The following is a 20,367-nucleotide window of genomic DNA, read 5'->3' on the forward strand; positions in this document are numbered from 1 at the left end:
AATCAAACTCTGGCCCTTTTCGATATGGATCGGCAAACCGTGTATGGTGGCTGTACTCAGTCTGGAACAGTGTTCAGCTGTCTCTAGCTGTGCACTGTCCAGCTGAACGAAGATACTATCAAGTTGAACTATTTTAAGCACTTGTACCTCACAATACTATGGTGTTTTTTTATTTAAAAGTATATTAAAAATATATATTTTTTAATTTATTTTTGATATTAATACATTAAAATAATTTAAAAACTAAAAAAATAGTAATAATTTAAAACTAAAAAAATCAAATTTTTTTAATAATATATTAGATTGTGACACTAAATTGAAACAAAGAATACTTGGATAAACATACTTAAATAGTGTTTGAAAAAATTATACTTTTAAAAATTATAAAAAAAATATTTTAATATATTTTTAAATAAAAATTATTTTAAAAATAATCAATACCACCTGTCTGAAATCCTACAATAATTCCACTCAAAAAGCAATGACAGACACATCACAGTCCATTATAAATCTAGTTTATGGTCTAATTTGAGCAGGCCCAGTAGTAAAATATTGATGCATAATCTGATCTCGACCTTGGGAAATAACCCCACGTGCACAGAAGTATAAACCTTTAATAGCACAATTACCAAGATCAAGATAGATAGATAAATCATAGTAATAAAAAATGTTTGAGAGATAAATATGATAATCCAATGGCTTGGATTTCTTTATTAAAATTATTGTTTTTATTTTTTAATTATAATTTAAATCTTCTTGCTAATTCATGAATTAACATATCTAACAGGCGATGTAAAAATTAAGTTAATTTTCAAGTTTTTGTATGTTTAAAAGTGTAATTCTGTTTGAAATTATAATTGTACTGAAGTTTCAATAAAATTTTAATATTTTTTATATTTTAAAATTGTTTTGATAGGATAATATTAAAAATAAATTTTAATATATTTTCGAGTAAAAATACTTTGAAAAATAATTTTTATTACTCTCTTAAATACCTCAGTAGAAGAGGTTATTTTTCAAATTTTTTTATTTAAAAATGCATTAAAATAATATTTTTTTTATTTTTTAAAATTTATTTTTAATATTAATATATCTAAAATAATTCATAAATATTAAAAAATTATTTTAAAGCTAAAAACAAATAAAAATTGCTGTTGGACCAAACAGGGACTTCATCTTCTAACTATAAAATAAAAAAAAAATTGTACAACAGTACTCTTTAAAGGAATTTTTATAATGACAAAACTATATTTTATTTCTCCATTCAAATAATGCAAGAGTTCAATTTCATCTTGCGTGAAATAATATATTTTCTAGGTTTGATTTGATTATTTATAGTTTTGTTTGTCACATTATTATTTTAAATTTGAATCCAAAACAAGATTATAAAGAATTTGTCATGAATCCATAAATCTAACACGAATAATTTACTTAAAATTTAATGATATAAATATTTAATTAAATATGAAAAAACTCATTAAAGAATATTATAATCATTAACAAAAAATATTAAACGAAAGGTCTGTCTTGTGAAAGAGAAAGGATTACGTTTGAGCCTAGGCTATATGCAATGAATATGTTTTCTTTGATTCTTGGTATCCAGACAAGAGTTGATCTTCTTCAGTAAACTTTGCATCAAACAATGATGAAAATATTTTAATATAAAAATTTATTCTTTTTCAGCTAAAAAAATTGCAACTATACGATGAATATTGAATAGGCTAATATAAATGGATAGCAGAATATATATGGTAAAGGGAATCTCTGACAAGTTGGTCCACTTGGCAAATCATTGTCAAATTTCAACAATTAACATTAATCACACTTGATATCAGCAATAAAAACCAAACATGGAGGAGCAGTTTCAGTCACTCTCTTTCATACTCAACATCAACTAAATCTCCTTTATGCTTGCCTGTTTTGATTGAGAGGTCCGAAGTTATAAACATGGTTATCAGCAAACTCCTGCGATCCACTCTTAAATCCCAGGTATCAAATAATCTTGTAACACTCATTTATGATGACCCTTTTGTTGTATATTCTTGATTCTTGGACAAAGTTTGTGAATTTTTGGTTTCTTGGATTTTCTTTCAGGCATTCTTGATTACTACCGCTGATCTTTTTTTTTCCCCCTTCTTGTTCAGTTTTCTTGAGTTATCCTATAGTACAGTGTCATGTGGACCCTTTTGTTGGATAATTTTGGTTCTTGAAAAAGTTTTTGAATTTCTTGTTTTCTTGGATTTTCTTTTCGTGCATTCTTGATTCTTGTTCTTAAATCAATCATGTTTTGATTTTAATTGTTGTGAGTTCATCACCTTGTTTAGCTGATTTTTACTTGCTCTTTAGTGTTGAACTGAGCGGATAAAATTTGAATATCCCATTTGGTTATCACATGATAAGTGAAGGAAATCATTATTTGATTCTTTTATATATTTGTCTTGGCCGAGTACACCTTTTTGTATTTTAACAAGATCACTAACTATGTTACTCGAAAATGTTTTTCAAATTATTGGAATATTTTGGTTATATTTCTTCTTGAAAGGAGATTAGTGATCAATAATGTGAAAGGGAGTTTCGCCGAGCTTGAGTGGTTAGAATCGATTTGAATGGATTGCGTTTTCCTTCATTGCTTGAAGGGGATCTATATTCATGGGGTGTTAATGGATTGCGTTTTCCATGAATCGATCTGAATGGATTGCGTTTTCCTTCATTGCTTAAAGGGGATCTATATTCATGGGGTGTTTGATGAAGCACTTACTGGTATATTTCTTTGGAAATGGAAAAATAGAAACAAAAAGAAAGGCTAAAAATGCATTTTGTTATTGGAGCTTGAAAGACATTGAAATGAATGTGCTGCTTCACATCAAAGAAGGTGAAAATTTTGAAGGTTAAATGCACTAATCTTTACTCGGCAATTGAAAATAATGGAACCAGTACCGGAATCAATGATGCGGGATTGTTGGAGGATTATATAAGATGATTCTAAAACAATTAGGTTGTACAACTGGTTGTGATTCTGTCTTCCTTCTTTGCCAATCACCCTGTTTATCATGTTAAAATTGGTGTGTAGGATGATGCATGGAATTATGGAACCGAGTAGAGAAATCCATGGGCTGTTAAAACATACAGTGAATGATCTTTTTGCTTTCTAAGTTTCGCAGCTCACCATTAATGCCTTTTCATTGCTAACACTTTCTTTTACTTTATTTTTAGCTCCGTTCTTGCATAAAAAATGGCACTGCTTCTGGAATTTCACAGGAGCACCTTCTTCGGGCCTCTTTCCTGGCCAGATTATACAATACCAAGGCATCTTTGCAAAAGGAAGATTCAACTATTGATGGTAACAGGTACTTAACATCCCACAAACACACACACACACAACTCACGTGCCTGCATCCATTGTGCTTCTGCATGGCGTGGATGATTTGCAGATATGCCCAGATGTGTCCAGGACAATTGTGTAATTGCATTCAAGTTCCCCCTTGCCAGGAATACAATTTTGTGGATGATTATTTGCTGACAATTTTTTTATTAATGCAGTTTCAAGGGACATGATATGCTGGCACCTTTCACTGCTGGCTGGCAGAGTAGTGATTTGAATCCTCTAGTCATAGAGAAATCTGAGGTATACTTCCTTTGACAACTCTTCTCTGATTGACCCAGCATATTTGTTACAAAATGGCTGTTAATATTTGAAGCTGAGTTTTTTTTTTTTCCTTTGAATTACATAACTAACTGGAAGCTGCTGAATGCTATAGGGTAGCTATGTATATGACATCAATGGGAAGAAGTATCTCGATGCTCTTGCTGGTCTTTGGTGCACAGCCTTGGGTAAATGGAACAGCATATTCTAGTTGAGCAGAGACTTAATGTCTTCATTTTTCTCCATTTTGATGAATTCAAATTATTGGTCCTCCTGCACCTGGTTCATTGCCTGTCAAGTTCTAGGATATGAGAATTCCTGGAACTAGAGTTCCCTGTAATCTCTTGCATATTTAGGTTCCACTTTGTATAATGTATTGAAACATTGTCTATGTGCAGGGGGGAATGAACCACGGCTCGTGGCTGCTGCAACAGAACAGTTGAATAAGTTGCCATTTTACCACTCCTTCTGGAATCGTACTACAAAACCTTCTTTGGTACTCTTATATTTTTGCATTTGCTTTTCCATGTTGAAATAACTTTAATTTTGATGTGCAACGCATTTTCATGGACGGGATTCTCACCAGTTGATTCACTTATATGATCTGTGAATGGCTTGCTTTCTGCCTCTCTAAAACAGAAGCATTGCTGCCTCTTTCATTACAAAATATTTGACATAATAACTTCTGAAAATGCTTTCCATTGGTTTTAAATAATCATTTTTGTCTAACAGGATCTTGCAAAAGAACTACTTGAAACTTTTACTGCAAGTAAAATGGCAAAAGCCTTCTTTACAAATAGTGGATCAGAAGCCAATGACACTCAGGTTTGCCTTCTTTGCATGTTAATCAATGATAGCAATGATGATGATTATAGCAAGAATACTGTTTTACCTTGTTTCCTTTTCTTGTTTTTTCTCCTAGTGGGGTACTTGATGCCTTGAATTATCTATTTGTAGGTGAAGCTAGTATGGTATTATAACAATGCTCTTGGAAGACCAAATAAGAAGAAATTTATAGCTCGAGCAAAATCGTATGTGGAATGCTCAATTGATTATTTTTTCCATATTCTTGTTGGGAATATTCCCATTTACTAATTAGTATATTTGAAGTTGGCAGGTACCATGGTTCAACTTTGATAGCAGCCAGTCTTTCTGGGTAAAGATAATTGATGAGCACTTCTTTGATGAGAATATTTGAGCTTAACATGTGGAAACTCATGTTTGATTAACCAATTAATTTATGTCACAGCCTTCCAGCATTGCACCAAAAATTTGATCTGCCTGCTGCATTTGTTCTACACACTGACTGTCCTCATTACTGGCGCTATCATCTCCCAGGTTGGGACTTGTCTTACTTCTCAGATCCTCTTAATGACACTATTTGTATTAACAGTCTTGTTAATGCACGTGACAGGTGAAACAGAGGAGGAATTCTCAACCAGACTAGCTAACAATTTGGAGAATCTTATCCTGAAAGAGGGACCAGAGACGGTACTTTGATCTTTAGATTGACCATCTTGTATGGAAATCCAATTCAGAACTAAAGGAATTGGTGATTGCTCATGTACTGTTCTTGCTCATTTCAGATTGCTGCATTTATTGCTGAGCCTGTCATGGGGGCAGGGGGCGTGATACCTCCACCAGCAACTTATTTTGATAAGGTGAGGCTTTCTTAACCCAGTACCATGATCTGCTTGAGATGGCCATCTCCTGGATGAAAAATGTCTCTTTTGATAGCTAATTTAACATATTTTGGCAAGTCACAAAAAATAATGCTAACATTTCATCACGCAGTTTTGTTGGTGTCTTAATGTTGATGAAACTGGATGATATATAGTTTTTATGTTATTGCGAAACTGAGAGACAAATAGGTCCTCCATCGTGATATAGGACCAGTGAGGCTTCTGCTTAGTATAAAAGTACTAATTCCACCATGTTAATAAACATGGCGTGCTGGTTTTGTGCTCTGCTTGCTGTCTTTTGTCAATATATCACCTCCCGCCACCCCTGCGACTCCCATAATGAAAAGGAAAAAAACCTCCCTTGGCTCGCCAACATATATAACTGCTCTAACATCTTCTTGTCTCTTGCAGATTCAAGCTGTGGTGAAAAAATATGAAATTCTGTTTATTGCGGATGAGGTACATAATTTCCATCCCTGTTACCAATTTCTATAGAGGTTGGCCATTCAAGCTTGCTTTCTTCTTTTTGTTTATTTTAGGTTATTTGTGCCTTTGGAAGGCTTGGGACGATGTATGGGTGTGACAAATACAACATCAAACCAGACCTTGTATCTGTAGCAAAGGTAAGGTCGATGAAAATGTAATTACAATGTGTTCAATTTCTGAGATATTACTTGATCTCTATTCCTATTGGTTTCCCAGGCCCTTTCCTCTGCTTACATGCCAATTGGAGCTGTTATGGTCAGCCCTGAAGTTTCAGATGTGATTCACTCTCAAAGCAGCAAACTTGGTAAGTGGGCAATATCCAGCAAGGACCATATTTTTCAATGCTACAAAATGCTTCTTCATTTTGTTGTCTCCTAATTTCTTCTATTCCAGGCTCTTTCTCTCATGGATTCACTTACTCTGGCCACCCTGTTGCTTGTGCGGTTGCCATTGAAGCACTCAAGATATACAAGTGTGTCCTTTTCTGCTATTCTTTGGATATTCTACTTACAAGTTCAAATATTTTGATTTCAAGAATGAATATCTTTCTAAGAATATACTTATAATGAACCAACCAGTTGATGATCATTAGGCATCATTTAACATCCCTTCTTCCTGTAAACATTGGCGACGGGAAATTGCAATATAATTTCTTATTTATGCTCCATGATCATCTGATTAAATTTTTAGTCTGTCAATGGATTATCTTAGATGAGCTTGTTCAGTGGTAGGGCATGGCTCATGACACAAATGCTAACTTATTTTATATTAAGGTTTAGCATTTAGCTAATTGTTTACTTGTTTGCAGGGAAAGAAACATTCTTGATCAGGTAAACAGAATTGCCCCAAAATTTCAAGATGGTGTAAAAGCCTTCGCTGACAGTCCTATCATAGGGGAGGTACAATTTCTGTTGTTTAAGCAAATTTGGTGAATGAGCATATTACCAGAGACTTTACCTTGTAATATCTTCTGTTACTTCAGATACGAGGAACTGGCTTGATTCTTGGTACAGAGTTCGTGGACAACAAGTCACCGAATGATCCATTCCCTCCTGAGTGGGGTTAGTTTCAGCTCTCTTTTCGGTTGTTCTTTAGATAATACGGGGCATGCTTTCAACATCTTTCAGCAACAATAGTTTTCTGGAATGGAAAATCTGTATCTGAAATGGGAGTTACCTTTAAGCATGCATTATCACTCTGTGTTGGTAGCCCGTTCTACTTGATTTTCATTATCTTTTTCATCTTCCTGTTAATAATCCTTGAGTTGCAATGGCATCTAGGAGTTGGCGCATATTTTGGAGCACAATGTGAGAAAGATGGGATGTTGGTACGTGTTGCAGGGGATAACATAATGATGTCACCACCATTTATCATGTCTCCTGAAGAGGTTGATGTGGTATGTTTTCATGTAGATTAACCAATATGCATATTTTCCCTGCTTACTTTTTCAAGTGCTGCATCTTATATTCAAAGCTGTTATCTTGGTGGAATGGAACTATCCCTTTTTAATGAATAAATACTTCCCTGTGCAGTTGATTAGCAAATATGGGAAAGCTCTGAGAGCTACTGAAGAGAGGGTAAAGGAACTGAAATCTCAACACAAGAAGCAGTAAACAGCAGTTGTTAATATTAGAAATACTGTAGGTTTCATGTGAAGCAAATATATTTGCTGCTGTGAATTGTGAGACATTTGGTATCTAATAAATGTGAGCAAATCCCATTTCATATCCATCTTGTGTCCTCCCTTTCCTCCTCCTTCTATCACATACAATAGATGTTGGACTTAGTTAACGCATGCATCGAGTATGATGGGAAATCCAATCCCAGTCTTAAATTTTTAGAGCAAGTAAACAGCCTCGCTTCCTCATGATGAACAAGAAAAAGAAAAGGGCCCTAACAGGGTTTCTTAATCCTCACTTATCAAGCAAAGTCACTATACACTATGACTATGAAAAGGTCCTTGAGCTATGGAAACCGTGTGCTTTCTTCTATGGTTGCATGGGGCCTTTTAGGCACTTGAAATGACAAATTTTGGAGCTTCTGCAAATTATAAAGTTAAAGTTGGATCAAGTCAGGATTGTCTGCAACTGAGTTGAGCAAAGCTGCTCGGAAAGTCGTGTGTTGGAGAGTAGCTGATTTAAGCACAGTTAAACCATGCATGAAACACGGCCGACATGCCAGAAAAAAGAAAAAAGCTTTCGATGCTCAAAATGGACTTAATTACCATAGCTTTCCCTATTTGTTCCTGATGTAGCATTTCGCTTCAATGGTTTCCTGATGTAAATTATAGCGAAAAAGAAAGAAATTAGGGTTTCTCGGACTCTAAAATTATAAGGTCGAGAAAACTAAATTGTGAACATTAATAATTTTAAAATTATTATAATCTAATGAAAATAACATGCAAAACTCTAAGAAACAGCTAAAACCAACCAAATAAAATTCTGAAACCTAATTAATTAATAAAAAAAATCCAAAAATAAAGAACATGAAAATAACCTTTGATAAACCGCTATAAAACAGGGTTTGTACAACGCGCTAATTGTTACGCGTCCCGTCCGTGTCATCTATAGATTTACTAATTGCAAAACCATATATAATTAATTAAGGTTTGCTGTGCTTATTCTATATATGTTAATGGTGCTGTTCTAGGAATTTAGTGTGCCTAGAAGCTAGGGTGGAATATAGACTGCTTGATTATGTGATATCTAGGCGCGATTTCAATGATTAGGCATCGGAACTCAGTGCATATAGTCACCCTGCACTTGAGTGTTTCTATGTCAGAGATTTGGATTCCATCCTTTCCACGAACTTTTGGTTCTGGCACTTCGATCATCTTCTGATGTACCTAATATCCATAGTTACCAGAAACATGGCATGTCCGGATCGTCGGCAAAGATTTCCTGTACAGCTAGGTTACGCGGCTAGATCAATTCGTGGTACCTGGGTTATGCTCAGTTGATACGTTAGAAAGATTTTTTAAAAAGAAAAATTAGCAGCAAAATAATACAGAAATGACGAAATAATACAGTTTAGACATGTCACGATGAATAGATAAAATGAGGTGTTTAAGCAAAAATACCCCATTAGAAACCCTACATGGTAAAAAGAGATGTCTTGCTCAACACAAAAGGCAAGAGCATTAAGAGCACTGTTTAAGATATCATAAGTAATCCTCAGACCATAAAGCTGTCATCTACTGATGATTTATTTTTCTGCCATAAAATATTAATCAAAAGGCAGCAGTAGTACATGAGTAGTCCCACAAATTTACTGCTGCTAAATTGTCTGCACAAACGTTTGTCAAGTACTTTTTAATGAAACAGGCAGCACTACAACTCACCCACTGTTTCCCACCATATATATTACAGATAAGGAAATCAAACCCTAAGAAGTGATGTAAGATGTCCAAAAACATCACTATTCTTGACGTTAAACAAGCTAGTCATGCAGTTTTGCTGCGGAAACCGCAATCCAACCAAGATATCCAACAAAAACACTGGCATACACCCCAACCCTTCACAGACAGCAGTTCATCAACAACTGGTTTGCACTTAAAAATCCAAACTCAATTAAGATTCTATCTGGAATCCGATCCTCCATAAATGGCTTCTCTCATGGAACACTTGAAGCCATCTTTCCGGCGTCATTCCTTACCTATTATCTTATTGAAAAACCATGCAATATTATCAACAAAGCAACACCTCAAGTGCTGACAGTAGCAGTAGCAGTGGAAGTAGCAGAACTGCTTCTGCTGCTGCTACTGCTGGGGCTTTTGCACCTAAAGTTTCAGGCCACCATCATGTTTACCGTGGAGTCCGGCGTAGGAGTAGTGGAAAATGGGTGTCTGAGATTAGAGAGCCTAAGAAGCCTAACAGAATCTGGTTAGGCACATTTCCTAACCCTGAAATGGCTGCTGTTGCGTATGATGTGGCAGCGCTTGCACTTAAAGGCCAGGATGCAGAGCTTAATTTCCCAAACTCAGCTGCTTCTCTGCCTGTTCCTGCTTCCACGTCACCGCGTGATATTCAGGCGGCCGCAGCTTCTGCGGCTGCTGCTATAGGTGCTGCGAAGGATGCTTTAGGGATTCCAAGTATGGTGGATACTTATCAAATGGAACAGGAAATTAGGCCAATGGTCAATGATCAGTTTGTTGACGAGGATTTGATGTTTGATATGCCTAATGTTCTTATGAACATGGCAGAAGCGATGCTTCTTAGCCCTCCTCGCTTGGACATTGCAGGTGATGATGCTACGGCCTATGACAGCACTGGAGACCAGAACCTTTGGAAATTCCCTTGAATCCATGCATCTTTCTATATGAATATGATCAGAAACTATATTAACTATTCTCCAAGATAAAAAAAAATAAAAAAAAAGCGAGCAAAAGATCATAATTCGTAGTATCTCGTGTCCAATTTCTGAAGCTGATCGGATGCAAGGTATATGCATGTGTTGGCATGAGTGGCTTGTTTTTTCCATTATTAATTTTTCGTAGGATTTTCTTATTCCTATATTGAAGTGTTTTTTCCTTTTTCCATGATCGGCTTGATGAGTTGAGTTCATGAACTATCTTTCAATCATAAACTTTGCCAAATCTTCATTGTTTTTGTTCAGTTTTCAAATCGAAAGATTAAGCGAAGACACCATTCCAATGGTGGGTAAAGAAAAGCTAGCAAGTTGGCAGCTTTAGTCAATAAGAATGATTAAGAAGTTGATTTACTATGCTAGCTTCTTATAGCGATATAACATTTCTTCTTATTTTTGCGAAATAATATTGGACGGCAATCTCATCCATAACGTCGAGGCTATTTGATATCTTGTATGCTTTTAAACCACATTAATTCTAATCATACTTATAAATTCTACATATCCGTAATCTTAAGTCACAAATAAATCCAAAATGATATCGTTTTAATTATTTAAAAAAAAAAACTGAAAACTGTTCGAAAAAAAAATAGATTACTGAGTTGACATATGCTCGGTATATATTCGAAAAAAAAACTGAAAACTGTTCGAAAAAAACTGAAGCTCCGTACAATCGGTTCACGTGTCGTTCTCAACAAGTTGGGTATTGTCCGAGTAGACGCTGACATTTCAGCTTCCATGGATAATTGTCTCCTACTAATGCATGGTTTATATAAATGTCTGAGTGTATCCACCACTGTCAGCATCCCATTTGATCAAATTTAGTTCCACCTTGAGAGTAAGAAAATGAACCACCAATTGAGTAATGTTTCTATCAAACTGTACAAGTATGCGACGAGTGATCTACCAAAGGGGAAAAAAAGCTATAAATCATGAGCACCCATGGATTAGAGAAGGAGGCTGGTACGTACAGAGGTAAGCTTTCTTTTGGTGATATATATGTAGACTAGGACCAGGACAACTCTCTTATGGTTCAAGTTCTTGAGGTAGCGTTTGAAAGAAAAAATAGAGATAGTTGAGATAAAAAGGATATATTTCCTATCATTTTTGTCTTGAAATAACATAAATTCACTTTAAAATTGCTTTAGAAATCATCATCGTCCCTCCAACTAAACACGTTTTTATCCTTTCGATAGATGCTTCTTCCTATCTTGAACCCTAACCAAATACTCCCTTAACGATAGATAGGATGGAAGAGAAAAGATCATTTATGATCAGAAACACAGTAAACATAACAATTTCAGGTTTGTGCCTGTCATCCTTGCACAGGGGCACGCTGATTTTCTCTATATCGTTCCAGTTCTACCGGATGTCTACGTGCATATTTCAGATAAGCCCTAAAGCTTAAGCTATCGTTAATGGAGATTGGAGAGGTTTTTGTTCCCAACATGGACATGCATGGCTTAGAATGTTTTTGATGAATGACTGTATATTTCGTTTCATCAAAACCCAGTAGGAGCTTAACCTGCCACAAAGCTAGGTATAGCGTGGGAACAATCATCTGGTCATCTCTGACCTCGCTAGCTTTCCACATAAAAGACAGGCAGCAGCATTTATACTTCTTCCCATGTAGATTTGCCTTACTATGGCAAACAATCTGTTGAAGATTGCTAACCAAGTGATGAAACTATGCTTGGGAATATGAACAGATCTCCAAATAAATTTATGCCAGTACGAACTCAACTAGGGTCTTTTCGCTTCTAGCAAACTCCCAAGCCCTAGTTGAACAGGAATATTTTTTTTCTTGTCTTTAGCAATTGCTTCTTGCATACTTTTCTTGGGACAAAGGCTCAGAAATTGTCTTTGAAAAATTTGATTGCCATGGTTTCTTTTTCACCAACTCAAGGGTAGGCCTTGTAGTGGGCCTAGCAGTAGTAAAAAGAGGTCTGATTGCCCTTTTGACTTGGTGGTGATTTTAGTTTTTAGCAGGAAATAATATAAAATCATTCTAAAACTAACTGTTTAAATTCTCAAATAATCAAGTAAAACACAGTAATTAAGTTGGCACAGAATTTTAAATTTAAAGACTTTTTATATACTTAAAAAGTAATATAAATTATTCTAAAATCTCATTTGATTTATTTATTGTTCAGAAATGTGGTGGTTTTTATTTTTGAATATTTTTTAAAAGTATATTTGCTATGAAAAAAACTTTAAATTAATATTTTTTAGTATTTTTAAATTATTTTAATATATTAATATAAAAAAAAAAAAAAAATACTATGTAACATGTTATCAAACACATGATTAACATCTTGATTGTGGAAATCAATACCCCCGTATAATTGTTTTAATTGAACATATTAAGAAGATAAAATAGGAGCTAATTAAGATATATTGAAAGTGTTGGATTTGTTCTAAGATTATGATGGTATTTCAATTACAACAACTATTCAAAACCAAGTTTCTGATCTAATTACCAAGAAATATATATATGAAAAGCAAGTCTCAACTTCCATGAGAATGTTTAACAAAAAGCAAGTGAGCAGAAGATCATTCATATGTAGACTTTCTTTGTCCTTTCACTTCTTGGCTTCTTTTTCAGCCTTTCTTCTTGCTCTCCGTTTTCTTGAGCTTAGAGATGACTCAAACCCTCCATCCTCAGACTCTTCCAAATCTCTAAATGATTTCTTACATGTTCAAAAACAAAAACAAAACATTAACAAAAACAAACACAACATCTGCCTATGAAGAGAAAGGAGATAAGATGTTAAGAGATAGATACCTCTCTGAGCTCAGAAAAGCTTACAACATAGAAAGTAGCAGCAGCAGCAGCTACAACTCCTAGTATGGGAAGCGCTACCTGCATCCCTGCGTCCATTTTTCCCAGTCCTGTTTTTTTTAATACAAGAAGGGAGGTGTTCTTGACTCTTTAACAGTAATTAAACAGATAAGGGGTGTCAACATCTATCCATGAAGATAATGTTTTCAAGCCGTGACCATGAGAGGAACTGATTGGTCGAGGTTGAATGGGCCAATAACTCAGCCAGTTCAGAACCATCTAGTTCTGGATCTGCCAACACCCAGCCCAATCTCTTTATTATGCCCTGGCCCATATTCCGAATATTATGTGTATGAACTTTGCCACTTTTTTCCCACCTTTTCTTTCTTTATAGATTTGATGGTCAAAGATATTCTAGGTCAATTTAGAAACCTCAACTAAGATTAATTTTTTTAAGGAAATAATTTCTAGTATACACTTTTTATATGAATCTTGGCTATTTTACATGCGCTTAGTCGCGGATAATAATTTTTTAAAAAAAAAAATTGGGTATATAAGCTATTTTGATATATTTTTTTACATAAAAAAATTCAAAGTGTAAATAAAAAAAAATTATGCAAGCTTCTAATCAAATAAGTTAGTAATCAACTATGTAAATAAATAAAAAAAATCATTGAGAATAACTGAAAGAGAAACTGAAAAAATTAAAAAATAGATGTAGATCAAGATATTTTATCTCGTAAAATGAGACATTTACACGTTTGTGTCTACTAAATTTGTTTATTAAAATAAATAAAAGCTAATTAAAATAGAAACATATATGAAACTAATTGAATAAAACAAAAGAAAAAAAAATGTTATGTAATGTTGAACATATTATAAATATTTTTTTATAAAATAAAGCTAATGTGTATAAAATCATTAAAAAAAAAAAGACACTAAACCATATTGGCTTTTCAAACTCATTACTCATGTTATTAGATCAAAGCACCATAAATAAAGAAACCACCAAGCACCAAATATTAAAATCATAAAAAAAATCAATCACATAATAAATTATAATTAAAAGAATGAAGGTGAAAATTAAAATAAAAAATAAAATAGAGGACATAAAAAAATAAATAAATTAGAGGGTTAAATTGAAAAGTAAAAAATTTAACAAAATGAAAAAGAAATAAATAGAATGAGAGCTAAATTAGAAAAAATAAATAACATAAACTTTGATTAAATGTTGAAATTGAAAAACGATTAAAACTTTAGAAAAAAAATCCAAAGAAAAAAAAGAAAAAATAAAAAAAATAAAGACCAAATTGAAAAAAAAAAATGACAAATTATAATTTAAAGACTAAATTGAAAATATAAAAAAATTTTATAAAAAGAAGAAGGACGAGAATAAGCAATAAAAAACATAAGGATTGAAATTAAAAAACTAAAATAAAAAAGGATAAACATGTACTTTCTCTAGAATAGAGAGCAAATAAGAAAGAAAAAAAATGACCACAAGCAACAAATTGCTCATCATTTGTTGCCACGTGTCAAATCATTAGGAAGAGGATATGATAGTGCTTCCAAAGACATGGCGTTAGGGCAAATTTGGCTACCGGATAGTGTTGCATGTGCCATAACTCCTTGACATGTAACGAGCATGCGCCTACAACTTTCTAGAATGAAAAGTTATTTTTCCAGCTTAAAAATACAAGAAGATCACACACTAGCACAACGTGTGTGTGTGTATAAATATGTGTGAAAGGACAAAAATACATCTACACACTTGCCTTTTTTTTTTTAATCTTTTCCAAGAGTAAAAACATATTTTTACTATATTCTAAGAAGTGAAAAACCTAAAAATCCTTGGTCAAAAACACTAAATTTTCTTACCTTAAAGATAAATAAGTATTTTTATTGTTTTAAATTTTTTTCCAGAGATCATATAACTTATAGTCAATGGTTCTTAATTTTGTTGACCTTGGAAGTACATACAATATTTCACTATGTATAAAACTTGGAAAAGATTGGCATACCTCTTAATAATTTTTTAATGACCAATAAACCTATGAAAAAAATCAAATTACTCCATCATTAAGATTTTTTTTTTCCACCAAGAGTAAAATAGCAATTTTACTGTAGCAATTCATAATAAATTATGCCTAGTGTTATAATAAAAATCTCACACCCTCTCTCTCTCTCTCTCTCTCTCTCTCTATATATATATATATATATATATATATATATATATATATATATATTAAGTTTAAAATTAAAATTTAAAAAGTTAAGAGAGAAAATAAATTTTATTAACTATCAAATATTTTAATGCCGCTATCACATAGTATTCATTTTTATTTAATTGATTGCATTTTTTTATTTTTTTTTTTTTTATCTTGCGGAGATTTCATAAAACCAGCTTTCTAGATATTGGCACATATTGTTAAGGATCCAAAAGGTTACTCAATTCACTTTTTAAATCAATTTTATTATATTGCTTTTTGGTGTGTTGTTCTCTCTCTCACATTTTTATAGAATTTATAATAATATTCTCTTCGTCACTAAGAAAGCTAGCCATACTAACACTTTTAATATCAGTCAATTGAAAATACTTATAGCAGAAGAAAAATTTAACTTAGTTTTTAAGAAAATATTTTTTTAAGCATAATACACTTTGGAGAGATTGTAATTTTTTTAAAAAAATATTGGTATTTTGTTGATTATATTAAATTTAATTTTCAGTTTTTTAATTATTATATATTGCTTTGATTCTTTTTCTTATTTAATTTTTTCCAATTTTGTCTCTTAAAATCTGATTTAAATTTATTTGTATACCAACTTTTGTCCTTGCTATTTATTTTATTTGAAATAATTCATGAAATTGATTATTTTTTTCAATTTCATCATCTTTTAAATTTTTTATTTGTTAGGTTTAGTCTATATTCTTTAATTGTTATTTGTATTATTTGAAATAAATATAAAATTAAATTGTGTTTTCAATTTCATCATTCTTTGATCTTTTCATTTGTTAAATTTGGTCCCTAGAGTCTTTAATAAACTTGAAAAAATAAATTAAAATTTAATTTTTTTTTAATTATTTTTCATGGTATAGTCAAATACTATTAAGTATTTATTTATTTTTCATGATACTGCAAAAAAAAAAAAAGATTCTACTGGAAAAAATTAACTAGTTTATATAGTAAACAAGATTTTACTTTTGTGTTTTTAATTTTCTTCAAGGCACTCGTTCGAATTGGTGTCTTGTAATTCCATCCAAATTGGGGTGGCAATGGAACCCACCAAAAGCCATAGCAGAATGAAAAGGTGACGAACAAGTCCATACAACTTCATCCCATTTTGGTGCTCGGATTTGAAAGAATTTTAGCTATGAAAATGACTCATCCTTTTTTTTTAAAAAAAAAAAAAACAGTTAGGTGTTGCGCTTTGAATTTTTAAAACAACTAGTCAAGCGTGGTTAGGTTGTTTTTTTTTTTCTAATTTTTTTTTTAAAAAAACATTAAATTAATATTTTTAAATAAAAAATACACTTAGATTAAAAAGCACCGAAAATCGCAATAATAGACACAACTACTTCTTGGAAACATCTTTTTGTCTCTTTCCCTTCCAAAATTTGAAGTCATCTCTACTAATTATCCCTTTGTGATGTTTCTATCATTATATTATGTATATTTTATTTCATTTTGTAGATTGGGGTGTCTCGGAGTTTTTTTTTAACCTCCACGACTTTGGGACTGGTTAGTAGAGGCTCACCATCTACAAGAATTATTATGCTACGTAACTATTTACTCTTTTTATATTTTTGGATAACTATACATCGTGTTTTCACTGCACCGTTAAACAATTTTGTCAATAAATTTATTTTGTTGATGTAAGGTATACAATTTATTGGTAATATTTTTACTAATGATATTATCAACAAAATCCATCTGTCAAAATATTAATCATCAGTAATTTCCTGTTTCATCACTAATTCTATCAAAAATAAAATAATTAAACACCAACAATCTTACGTATTAGAAAGCGTGCCAAATTAATTTCTACGATAACTTTACTAACAATGTTTTTTTTAACAGTAATTAATGATGGATTGGTCATCAATGATTGTGGCATAGACAATAAATATTTTATTTAAAAAAATATAACAAATATATTTTTATAATAATTTTAAAATAAATTCCTGTATTTTAATTAGAACGATAACATATCTTTCCTGTATTCTATAGACTTTGTAGAAGTCAACGGTATAAGACCAGGTCAGGTTTCAAGATTCACCAGTTGCCAAAATGAATCGGAAAATTCAGCATAATAAATCAATACAGCAAGTGGATGGAGTATTGAGCCCTTCTTGCACAAAAATGTTAATAAAAAATATTACGTATCCTTTGATTTGTTAATTTATTGTTGAACGGACGGCCTTTTACTTGTTTAGCTATTTCTAACTAGAATTATTAGCATTGGCATATGTATTGACCTCCAATTAAATGATAGAAAAATAACGATAGCCTTGTCTAGGTGCATTTTGTATAGTTTCATATTATATTTCTAAGATTCAAAACTAAAAAAAAAAAAGAAAAAAGAATAGAATGCACATGACTTTTTTTTCTAGAATAAAATGGATAAGTTTTTAAGGATTGTTGTTTTATCTGGTGAGTAATAAATACAATACAAATATTGTAAACCCGATTCAAAATCTAACCAAAATCTAAATCGAGATATATTTATTTATATTATATAGATAGATATGTTAAACGTTTTTTTAATTTAATATACTATATACATCCTCTGATACTAACATAACACAACACACATATATGATACTTATAATTCCATCATAGAATTTATGTGCCTATCTCAAATAAATAAATAAATATTACTATTTATTTTATATTGAATAATAAATAATACTCAAATAATAAATATATATATATATATATGAATGAAATTATCAACTAATTAAAGATATTGTGGAAATTAATTAAGAAACTCATGCATGTTTGTGACCATTTCTTTCATTTGTTTGAAGGCCTCCCTCCTATCATAAAAGGGTCAACTATATACATGCAAGTTAAGAAACTGATCAAACATGCAAAGTTAAGACGACGATGACTCATGCAAGTTAAGAAACTGATCAAACTTGCAAACCTGAGGGGCTATAGACTATAAATAAAAAAAAAGGTCGAGAATTAATCAAACAGACCTACATAACCATACAATTAAACAAGTTATTTTCCATGTTGGAAATTTTTTTTCTATTTAATATACATGATAGGGATATTTTTTATTAATATTAATAAATATGTCAATGATATTTTTATTTTTTTAATATTATGCATTTAATAGTTGATAGTGAGCTATAAATAAATTATGAATCCTTCAACCGTCAAGGGGTTCAAAATCTTCATTATCTATTATATATTTATTTACAAAGTATATATTTATAAAATTATTGCATTTCTCTTCAAAAATCACTGACTTAATCATTAAAAAATTTCTAAATTCATTAAAAAAAAATTATAAATACCAGACATCATTCATCTCAAAAGAAGAATGAATCAAATTTTTATAATATTAACTAGTTATCCAAAATATAACTTTTTTTATTGAAACTATTTGAATTTTTTAAGATATCATCCGTACATTATCAATTTATATTTTCTAATAGCATCAAATGTTAATTAGGAGCCTATGGAATGATGAAGAAGCAAATGCACAAAACTTTTGTTTACTATCCACCTAGTCTATTGATAAAATATATATATATATATAAAAAACAAATCCAATGAAGGGTGGATTTTGGTTAAGATTCGAGTTATAGATAGAAAGACTAACTAAAACAGATTTTTTAAAAAAAATAATTAAAATCAATAATATTGTTTTAATAAAAAATTTCAATAAAAAAAATTATATAGTTCAAGTTTTGACTATATAACACCTAGATCATTAGATTAACTCAGGTCTTTGATGTAGTTATTTTAGTTATTTTTACTTTGTATTTTTTCCAACTCGAATAGGTTTTAGGTCTCGAGTATGGGTTTGCCTACCACGCAAATCCAAACTTTAAAAACAATGATAAAAAGAATCTAGAATAGTTGATTTACTAGTTAAAAAAATTACATTTTTTCTTGAACTTTTAGATTAGAACTTTGAAATCAACACATAAAAAGATTTATTAAATTCTTTTAGATGCATCATATCATAAAATAGAAAAATTTCTTATGTTTTAAAAAATATATCAGATAATATATTTTTAAAATTATTAAAAATAATAATTAACATGCAAACTAATTTTGAAAAATCCACTACAGTTAAAAAAAAAAAAAAAACTAAAAAAGGAGCAAATGTCACGCTCGGCCGAAGAAAAGATGGTCGTCGCCTATGCAGCACACGTAGAAGGGCGGTTTGGTCGGTCGACAAGGGCCGCCATTTTGAGACCAAAAAGCCACACATTTTTCTTTGTTGTTCAGTGACCAATGGCACCTTCCTTGTGTTATAAACTTTAAAAATGAATTTAATGATCTTATATGAAGTTAATTAGTTCCAATACTCAAAGTTTTGATTGAAAAAATTCTTTAATTGCAGCCTATAATAATAAAAATTAATTATAAAACTCGTTTAAGTTCATAATCTAATTCAAAATTCAAGTAAAAAATTGAGTGATTTTTTTTAAGAGAATCAAATTAGGTTTTATATAGGTTTTGACCATGAATTAACTTGTTTAGTTGATTAAATTGACCCGTTCCACCCGAGTCTGGTATAATAAGAAAATTAAAAAATAGGTACCAATGCTTTTGATCTTGTGTTTATTTTTGTGTTAATTTATGTTTCAAATTGTTTTTTATCAAAAAATATATTAGATTTATGTTTTTTATGGTTTTAATATACTAATATCAAAAATAAAAATTTTAAAAAATCATTTTAATATACAATAAAGGCATTATTTTTCTTGGGTATTTTTTTTACTATACAGCAGACAGTTATAAAATACATGGGTAAAATAACAAGTAATTTGATGGTCAAACTTACTAGATGATGATGATCATTGCTGTTAAAACTTATTTACATATATGGCAAAAAGAAGAAGAAAAAGGCTAAGCATAAAATCGGTTTTGGTTTAAATTTAGCTAATTATGATTAGTTATATGATAGAAGAAAGAACAAATTAGATAATTAATTATTGTTATTTAAATAATCGGTTTGAAATATAAATATTCTATATATAATTTATTTTTGTTTTCCACCTATGAGATGAAATTTATGTTGTCAGAAACAATTCACCCAGATTGGACTGTAGGCAATCAGAAATGGAGCATGATTAACTTGATTTATTTAATTTTTTTTTTTTATGATGTAAAATATAATTATGAAAAATCGTTTGATTTATTGAAAAACAATTTTTTTTTACT

At 31.1% G+C, this 20,367-nt stretch overlaps 3 protein-coding genes and 1 non-coding gene across 4 annotated transcripts; 2 read left to right on the forward strand and 2 right to left on the reverse strand.

Moving 5' to 3' along the window:
* The first annotated feature begins 1,780 nt into the window (after positions 1 to 1,780).
* On the forward strand, positions 1,781 to 7,540 carry LOC118052907 (gamma aminobutyrate transaminase 1, mitochondrial). The gene is made up of 19 exons (XM_035064006.2): positions 1,781 to 1,989; positions 3,214 to 3,347; positions 3,541 to 3,625; positions 3,759 to 3,831; positions 4,042 to 4,139; positions 4,376 to 4,468; positions 4,601 to 4,674; positions 4,761 to 4,799; positions 4,893 to 4,981; positions 5,058 to 5,134; positions 5,230 to 5,304; positions 5,737 to 5,784; positions 5,865 to 5,948; positions 6,028 to 6,115; positions 6,205 to 6,283; positions 6,620 to 6,710; positions 6,794 to 6,872; positions 7,092 to 7,207; positions 7,344 to 7,540. Exons 1-19 carry the CDS (start codon positions 1,948 to 1,950, stop codon positions 7,422 to 7,424), a joined length of 1,545 nt encoding a protein of 514 aa, XP_034919897.1. The 5' UTR covers positions 1,781 to 1,947; the 3' UTR covers positions 7,425 to 7,540.
* Positions 7,541 to 9,174: 1,634 nt separating this feature from the next.
* Positions 9,175 to 10,603, forward strand: LOC118052908 (ethylene-responsive transcription factor ERF024). Its single transcript, XM_035064007.2, has one exon. The coding sequence runs from the start codon at positions 9,487 to 9,489 to the stop codon at positions 10,108 to 10,110; it is 624 nt and encodes a 207-aa protein (XP_034919898.1). The 5' UTR covers positions 9,175 to 9,486; the 3' UTR covers positions 10,111 to 10,603.
* An 857-nt stretch (positions 10,604 to 11,460) lies between these two features.
* On the reverse strand, positions 11,461 to 11,568 carry LOC118053207 (U6 spliceosomal RNA). Its single transcript, XR_004688325.1, has one exon. It is a non-coding gene; the product is annotated as a U6 spliceosomal RNA (small nuclear RNA).
* Positions 11,569 to 12,543: 975 nt separating this feature from the next.
* LOC118052909 (uncharacterized) lies at positions 12,544 to 13,134 on the reverse strand. The gene is made up of 2 exons (XM_035064008.2): positions 12,962 to 13,134; positions 12,544 to 12,866 (listed from the first exon to the last, which is right to left on the reverse strand). Exons 1-2 carry the CDS (start codon positions 13,055 to 13,057, stop codon positions 12,759 to 12,761), a joined length of 204 nt encoding a protein of 67 aa, XP_034919899.1. The 5' UTR covers positions 13,058 to 13,134; the 3' UTR covers positions 12,544 to 12,758.
* Between the last annotated feature and the right edge of the window lie 7,233 nt (positions 13,135 to 20,367).

This window comes from Populus alba, chromosome 6 (assembly GCF_005239225.2).
Source record: "Populus alba chromosome 6, ASM523922v2, whole genome shotgun sequence".
NCBI lineage: Eukaryota > Viridiplantae > Streptophyta > Magnoliopsida > Malpighiales > Salicaceae > Populus > Populus alba.

Bases quoted from the DNA above. Each gene is read 5' to 3' on its own strand.
- LOC118052907 (XM_035064006.2), top strand. From the start codon at position 1,948: ATGGTTATCAGCAAACTCCTGCGATCCACTCTTAAATCCCAG. The intron at 3,348-3,540 runs GTACTTAACATC...TTATTAATGCAG, and splicing joins TCAACTATTGATGGTAACAG to TTTCAAGGGACATGATATGC. The intron at 3,832-4,041 runs GTAAATGGAACA...GTCTATGTGCAG, and splicing joins TCTTTGGTGCACAGCCTTGG to GGGGGAATGAACCACGGCTC.
- LOC118052908 (XM_035064007.2), top strand. From the start codon at position 9,487: ATGCAATATTATCAACAAAGCAACACCTCAAGTGCTGACAGTAGCAGT.
- LOC118052909 (XM_035064008.2), bottom strand. From the start codon at position 13,057: ATGGACGCAGGGATGCAGGTAGCGCTTCCCATACTAGGAGTTGTAGCT. The intron at 12,867-12,961 runs GTATCTATCTCT...TGAACATGTAAG, and splicing joins GCTTTTCTGAGCTCAGAGAG to AAATCATTTAGAGATTTGGA.